Here is an 8153-nt window from a genome sequence, read left to right as displayed (position 1 = left end):
TCCTCATTGTTTAATGCCCCAGGGAGGGGCGCACCCACGGGTGCACCCATCGCCCCGCGGCTCAGCCTCCTCCCTCTCACCCGGAGGGTGCTGCCGAAATCACGGCCCCGCGCCGGGCAGAGGGAGACCGGCCGTTTTATAATAATAGCAATAAAAATAATAACATTAACGTAAAGACGAAATCTTTCTCCATCTGCCCCGCGTCTGCTCCGCCGGTTCCCCGCGCGCCTCTCGGCTGCCGCAATGCGAGGCACGTTACAGCGCGGTCCTGCCCCCCCGCCCCCCCCCCCACCTTCCCTCTGCACATTTCTACAGCAATGTCGTTTACTTGGTTAAATAACTCATTTATCTTTTTATACTCTCTGCAGATCATAATACACCCACTCTGACAATACCGCACACCAAAGACCTAATTTTAGAAATGGTGTTTATAAGTAATCAGTTTGAAATATTGGAGCAGTCGTATGATGGTTTTTTTTCTGAAATACTGACGTTTGCAAGAAAGCTGCTCATAAGGAAAATTCTGATTATAACAACTCATTTAGAATAAATCAGTTTGAAATGGTTTATATAACACGGCGGTATGTGCTGTACATGAGCATCCAAGTTTCTGTGTTTTTCCTTTCAGTAAGATGAGATTAAATGAACCCCCAAATGCAAGTGGTTTTGGGCACTTTTTTTTTTTTTTTTTTTTGCTAAGCAGAGGAAATGCAGCTTCTCAGCAATTTTATGGCCAATTGGGTTGGGGAAAAAAAAAAAAGAAAGACAAAAATTACAGAGAGCAGAATTACCACCCTAACAGCCCACCCCACTCCTGCTCGCCCCGACACCCCCAGCCCTCCCTTCCAGCTGGGGGGTCCCTTGCACCCCACTCCACCCGCCCCGCAAGGGCATCTCAGGCTTTTTGGCTTTGCCAGGGGCTTTGCAATCCTCTTCCCCCCCCTCCCCATCCCAAAACCAATGCCAACCCCTGCAGCAACCCCATCCCTGGGCAAAGCCGGAGCCAGGAGCCCCGGGGCAGGTACAGCCTCACCACCGGAGCATCTTCCCCATCCATGCCGGTACCTCGCCCCCCCCAGCCCCGGCAGCAGGGACGGCGTACGCAGCCACCGACGCTGCATCTCACGGAGCATCCTCACCTGCTGCCCGAGGCCTGGCAAACTCATCACACGTCTCGGCGGGCTGCGGGCCGACTCCCACCGTGGAAGCAAAACTGCCCAGCCGGGGTGCGGGGCAGCCGTCCCTGCAGCGGTCATTTATCTGCCCCTATTTTTGGAGCCCAATTAAGGTTTTTCCCTTGACGATCAGGCAGAAGGTGCTTGGCGGAGCGGGGAAGCGGCAGGTTTTGGCTGACGCTGCATCCTCCGACCTCGGCCCCGGTCTCGGGCGAAGCGCCCGAGTGCCGCTTTGGGGGGCTGCGAATTAAATTTAAAAAAATAATAATAAATAAAGCGAGAGCGATAGGGAGGGAGCATGTGATGTGCCCAGGAAAGAAAGCCAGAAGATGCCCAAAGCCAGCTCAGGTGAGGTGTGGGGGGAGAGCCCAGGGCAGGGAACTCCAAAAACCCCCAAATTTGGGTAGAAACATGCCACGGGCCAAGGCTGGGGTTCGTGTCACAGCTCAAAGTGGACCCGACCCCTCGGGGCAGCACAGGACCCTGGAACCCCTTCAGCCCACGTCTGATTAACAACATCCACCACCCAGAAAGAAAGAAACCAGAGCAAAAAAGAAGAAAGCTTTTAATTGTAATTTACTTTATTATTTTGTAAATGTGAATTTTACAAAGCGTTTTACAATTAATGATCACATTGGGGTTTTTTTTTTTAAATGGATTTTTCATCATATGAAAACAGCTATGAGCACAGTTCCAACTGGGGGTCTTAATCTTTTCTCTTTTTTGTTTTTAGTTACTGATATATCGTGTCAGCCATGGCTACAAAATAACAGTCTTAACTATACAGAGTAAGAGCACATAAATACTAGTGAATAATGCACAATAAAAAAAAAAAAGAAAGGAAAAAAAAAAGAAGCTAGCATCGTTCGTGGCTGAGACAGTTGAGGAACATAATTCAGTGGTACTGTGAGATTTCCGTACAGCACAGAAAGTATTTTTAACAGTCATGAATTACAGTACTACTTAATACCCTATGAAGACGCTTTAAAAACAACCTTGTACTTTAAGTCCTTTTTTTCCCAAACATTCTGTCCAAAGGATTAATGTTCTATTTGAATCAAGTGCCATCCAAATGTTCAAGTCAAAAATATTTATACATTTATACTCAGTTGTTTTTTTTTTTTATTTATTTATTATTTCTTTTTTTTTTTTTTTTTTGTCTGCTAAAAATAGTATTGCAAGTTTTGGCTTTTTACCTTGACATAAAAATCACAATTTCGTGTGCAAAACGCTTAAACAGTGGAAGAAACTCATCGGAGGAGTTGAGGGGTTTCCAATGTGAGTGCGTTAGACGTCAGCCCCCCCGGGCGAGCGGGGCTGGGGGGCTCCCCGCTCGCTTCCCTCCCACCCCGCGCGCTCGGGGCTCGCTCGCTCGCTCGCGGCGCGACCGATTCGGACAGCAGGAACACTTTGAACAGCAGTTGAAGCCCAAGATGGCTGTGGACTGGCAATGGGGTGGTGGGGATTTACTGCCGGGGAGGCGGCGGGGGGCTCGTCCCGGATTTTCCCGTTGGCCCTTCTCCATTGGCGGCGAGCTAATTCCAGAAAAACGAGCGATCCGCGAGCGAAAACCCCGGCGGCAAAGGGCCGAGGGGAGGCGGCGGCCCCCCGCGTAACGCCACGGCTAGGACGCTCCCTCCAACGCTGGTCAAGCCGTGGGCAATTCCAGTTTTGGGGGGGGGACCGCGTGGGGTTGAGCCCCTCGCCCGGCCGCAGGAGGGGAGCCCCGGCGCGCGGCACCCACGGCCGGGCTCCCCCGCCACCAGCCCCGCGCCCACCCACCCTCCCCCGGGCAATTTTGAGGGTGAAACCACAGTTAGAAGAATTAAACCAACGAGGTGGCAATAAGGACCCGCTCCCCAATTTCTTCCCTCTCCGCGGGCAGCTCCCGCCCGCGCCGGCGTCGCCGCCACCGAAGCGGCGCGGGAACGTCACCGGCCCGCGGGACACCGGGGGGCTTCACCGCGACCCCCCGGGCAAAGCGGGGCCCGCGGGACGCCGGGACGCGGGACGGGGGTGTGGGAGAAGAAGGTCATGCAGCCCTTCTGCAAAGCGGCAGCTCGCAGGATGGTGGTGTTAATTGGCGCTAACGAGGAGGAGAGGGGCTGGCTTCTACACTATATGGCAGCTGCAGGTAACTTGTATGCTTACACTCCGTTTTCTTTAAAGGTGCTTGGTATAACTTTAGATATATAATATACATGTAATATTGCTAATAGTCAAGCATAAGAATAAAGGTGCAGACATACCATAAATACTGATGCTTTGATTTTACACTATCAGACCTAGATGAATGCAGTTTCCTATTCACATTATAAAGCAGCCCCAAATTCTATAATTTAAAATAGTGTCGTAAACAAAGAGGAGGAAGGAGTCGGTTATGATCTGATCTTCTTAATCTGTTTTCCTTGGAAAAAATGATCAAAAAATTCTAAGGCACTCAGGAAAGCCGCATACAATCGATGGACTGCTCTGTTCTCACCTTACATTCAGTATTTTAAAGGGGTTACTTTTTTTTTTTTTGTTTTTGTTTTAGTTTTTTCGGAAGAATACAATCATTACCATATAACATTTTCAAACACATCATTAATCCTCCACACACAGGAAACATTAGTGCAAAATGCTTGCCCTCATCTACCAGATAAGGAAAAACCCAACGCCCTTCACATTTTAGAAGTTTGCCTTCCTAATAAAATAATTAATAAAACAAACAAACCCAAATCAAAAAAAAAAAAAAAAAAAAAGGAAAAAAAAGAAAAAAAGAAAAAGAAAGAAAAAAACCCCAAAAATATACAGGAAGTTGTGCTAGGTATAAAAATATATATTTTCACTGTGCAACTTGACTCTCTTCAGACTCTCTGTCCTAAGCCATTCAAGTACTTCTGCTGCTGCCCCCCCCGGGGTGGCCCCGCCGGCCGGGGCCGTCTGTCTGGGCGCGGGTTTGGTCCAGAATTAATACCTGCAGCCAACTGCGAACCCCGGCTGGCGGGCTCAGCCTGCTCACCGAACCCCGGCAAGTGCCAAAAAGGAGGAGGAATCCTTTGCGGTATCTTTAATATATCTATATATGCACACAGACACACAACGAAGGGACGACTTTTGATCTCCGACACTCCGACCTGCTCCCAGCTTGCCTCAAACTTTTGGCAACCCCAAACTTTGGAGGATCAGGAGGGCCCTCAGCCAAACCTGACCCCCTGAGCCCCGCCAACCCGGCCGAGCTGCCCAAGAGCTGGTCCCCCAGAAAACGCTCCCGGGGCGGACGGGCACACCCCTCGGGCCAAGGAACCGGACCGCTCCGTCTCCTCGGGAGCGTCCGGGGAAGAAGCCCACCCCAAGCTCAGCCCTGTGGTCCCCGGTACACCCCCCGCTCACGTTCTGTCCCCCCGGCACAGGTAAGCACCGACGGGCATCACCGCGCGAGAAGGAGCCTCCTCCCGCGGCAACGCCGGGCAGGGGACGAGCTCCGGGCTTCGGCGAGAGCGCGAGTTTTGTTTGCTGACGTGGGTAAAGTGCAAATAGAGCCCCCGGCCGTGCTCGTCCCCCGCTCCCCGAAGCATCGCGCACCTCTGCGCCGGCTCATCATCACGCCGTCGCCCGCACCAGCCCCCAAAACCCACCCTGCCGGCAGCAGGGCGCCCGGTCCGGGGCGTCACGGTCCACCCAAGCCAAGCCGTGCCAAAACTCAAGAGCTGTGCAAGACACGAGGCAGAGACCGCCCCGTCCTTGACTGTTTTATTCTCGGGGCAAGGAGCAGTGGAACAGGCTAAGCGCCGGACAGCTTTGTTACCACGATGCAAAAAACTGCTTCAAGTATCAAAGAAAAGAAAACAAATGGCCAAAAGTTGGGTTATCCTCTCCCCACTCCCCCTTTCCCAATGGAAATACAAAGAAGGAAGAAAAACCCTGAGCAAAGCGCCGTCTGGATTCAGGAACCAAAGCAGGAAAGAAAAGAAGAGCGCAGCCGCAGTAGCCTTCAAAAGCGACTCTCGGTGCACCTTGCATTTGTTCAATAGTCCCAAACTTGTGAAAGAACGAGCTGCAAATACCATTAAAGCAGGCCGCCTAATCACAATAAAAAATAATTAAAAAAGAAAAAAAAGAAAGCCATACTTGGCTTTCACGTCACTGCCCCCAGCCCTTGGGTGCATCCCGGCTTCAGCATCCCCGCGGGTGCCCGGCACCCCCCAGCCCGGCGGCAGCACCCAGGGCAAAACCACAGGGATGGCAGCGACTGTGCCCAGCGCCCTGCGGGAGCCGGGTCTGCGGGAAGGGTTGCGGTCGCTTTGGGGCATTTTTAAGGGCGAGCGGGCAGAGCCGATGCAGGCAGGAGGCAGCAAGCGGAGGGGGTGAGCTGGTACCCGCTGCCCGGCCAGGCTCCAGGGGCACCTGCAGGTCCCATCCCTGCGCCCGCACCATCGAGCCGAGGCCAGCTGGGGCCACCAAAGCCAACACAGCCTGGGGACGTCGGCTTTCAATTTAAAAAAAAAAAAAAAAAAAAAAAAAAAAAAAAAAAAAAAAAAGGCAAATAACTCAATATTGGGCTTTTCCCCAGAAGGGCCCGTCTGGAGGATGAGCAAGAGGCGAACCCCTTCCTCTTTCCCAAAACCTCTTCACAGAAGGGCACAAAGCTATTTATTTTTTTTTAAACTTTTTTTGCATCCAATACACTCCAAATTATTAAAAAGTGAGAGCCTGGGTGGCCTGGGGAGGAGGGGAGGGGGCAGCGGGCGAGCCCCGCACGCCGGCGGCTGCACCGTGCCCTGCCTCCGGTGCGGATGCTCCTGGGAGCCGGCGCCGAGAGCTCCTGGCTCCGTGCCCTTCGGAGCAAGACCAACATGCTTTCCGTGCTCAGATTCCCCTCCAAAGCCCTTCACAGGTGGCCGAGGGGGGCTACTCCCCCCCCCAGGAGGTGGCCCCAGGACTTGGTCCGCCTGCCCGCCCGCCCTGTTGCGGTGGGGTGACGCGAGCCTGTTCGCCCAAGAAGCGGGTGACGTGAAGTTGCAAGCAAGGAGAAGCAAACGAAAAGGAGTCGCTGGGAGGGAGGGAGGGAGAAACCAAACCCAAAACCCAGCTGTATTGGGAAAAAAAACCCGACAACAACCACAACACCGGCCAGGGACTCCACCTGCATCCCACGCAGTCCTCCTGACACGTGCAAGCCTCAACTCCCGCGGAACCATCCCTGCTCCCGGGAACTGGATAAAAATCCCCGAGACAACGGCACCGAGTCTCCGCCAGCCTCCGGCAGCGGCCGGGCACCGCAGCACCCTGCCCCGCAGCACCCACGGCAAGGGGCTCCCTCCGACACCAGAAGCCTCTAACGATTTCCCCCACCCTGTCCCACTTGGCTAGAGCCCTTCTGCTAGAGACAAACATCGCCAGTCACAGCACTTGTACCCTAACACACCTTGCTTTCCTGTTAAGTGACGGTAAAACTTTCTTTAGAGGACAAGGTTAACGATGGCTTTACTTCTGAGCTGAGTAATGGATGGGGTGGTGATGATGGGGGGTGGTGGTGGTGGTTGGGGGGGGTTGGCTAGCTTTTCTCCTCCCCTTCTTAAAATAAAAAAAAAAAAAAAAGGAAAAAAAAAAAAAGAAAAAGCTACAATCTTATAGACTAACCTCAGGAATATCAAAAAAGGAGCCCAATATTTTTTTTAAGTAGGTCGCCACAGACCTAGTCGTTTACAGTATAACGAATGCGATTATTTCCTTCATAAATTTTAAATACAAGCAGAATAAAAATCACATTTTTTTCAGGCAACAGTAGCAGTTCAGTAGGTAAGTGGCTTGATCACATTTTTTGTTTTGTATTAGTAATGCATGCAAGCAGCTTTAGTATTACAGATCCCTTATAGGTCACGAAACGTTTGCTCTCTTTATAAAGTCCCTCCGTAAGTACCATCTTGTCTTCTCACGGGAGTTTCGGGCCGGCTGGAGGAGCCCGAACCTTGTTCAAAAGGTTGCGGAGTGCTTTGGGTATCCGATGCCATAGCATCTGTGGCAGCTGCCTCCTGTATCACAGAGCCAGCCCCTTCGGCATCCTCGCTCTGTTCGAAGGACTGGTTGGATCCATTGCTTAGCTCTACGTTCACCGTGTTAGTTCTCAAGGCTACTATAGTTCCTGAATCGCTCCTCCTTTCTGCATAGATTCGCTGCTCAAAGACCTGAGCAGTGTTGGGCTGGAATTCAGGATCCAGGGGGACACTGTTTGTGGTGGAGCCCATGACCGTGCGGTACATCTCCATCCCTTCGGGCAGCATGGACTTAATCTTCGGCAGCCAGCGCTTGCGGACCCGGCGGGCGTTGGTGCACATATCGGCTGCTATAACATTCATCTCGCTTTCCTTAAAGCTCGGGGCAAAATTCTGACAATACACTGCAAAGACAGGGATACATACAGCTGAGGATTCAGAGAAAGCAATACAAAGGCGGCACAAAGGTGATCACAGCCTCTGCCCCGTCCCAGAGACCTGCCGCGGGGCTTAGCGTGGGCTGATGCCACGGAGGGGAGCCTCGCCCGTGGACCGGAGCTCTCGCAAGGACAGACTTACAGACAAGGACTCCTCAGCTCAAGACAGAGACAATCGAGAAGGGATAAAACCAGAAGGCTGAAAAATCCCAGCTGGCACAGGACAGGGGCTGGAGAAGGACCACTCGCTCCCCGGGGACCCAGCGAGCCCCACAGGTACCGGGGTCCTGCAGCCTCCAGCCGCAGCACGCCGGGATGGCCAAAAGCAAGAGATGGACCCAGAAAAGCTCAGCACGAACTCCTCAACAGCAGATCCGTTAATGGCTCTTAAAACCACGGTGGCACAGGCAGAGCTGCGGGGCTGGCAAACGTCAGAGCTGCTCTCGACCGAGCAGAGGGGACTGCCCGAAGGACTGTCCTCTGCCCGTCCCATGCTTCCCACCGGCCGCTGCAGAGCCAACCGGCACCGCACGGAGCACCGGCCCGGCCGGCACGGCTGCTCC

The 8153-nt window shown here is 52.9% G+C and overlaps 1 protein-coding gene across 8 annotated transcripts in view; it reads right to left on the bottom strand.

Moving 5' to 3' along the window:
* Positions 1-1753: 1753 nt before the first annotated feature.
* Positions 1754-8153, bottom strand: part of NACC2 (NACC family member 2) — a 63585-nt gene continuing 57185 nt past the window's right edge. For all 8 annotated transcript variants that reach the window (XM_049832399.1, XM_049832406.1, XM_049832403.1 and 5 more), the window contains exon 6: positions 1754-7557. In XM_049832399.1, the coding sequence (XP_049688356.1) occupies positions 7058-7557 (500 nt within the window). In that variant the 3' untranslated portion in view covers positions 1754-7057. The remainder of the gene's footprint in view (positions 7558-8153) is intronic.

Source organism: Accipiter gentilis, chromosome 29 (genome assembly GCF_929443795.1).
Source record: "Accipiter gentilis chromosome 29, bAccGen1.1, whole genome shotgun sequence".
Classification (NCBI taxonomy): domain Eukaryota; kingdom Metazoa; phylum Chordata; class Aves; order Accipitriformes; family Accipitridae; genus Astur; species Astur gentilis.
This window is presented reverse-complemented; position numbering and strand designations above follow the sequence as displayed.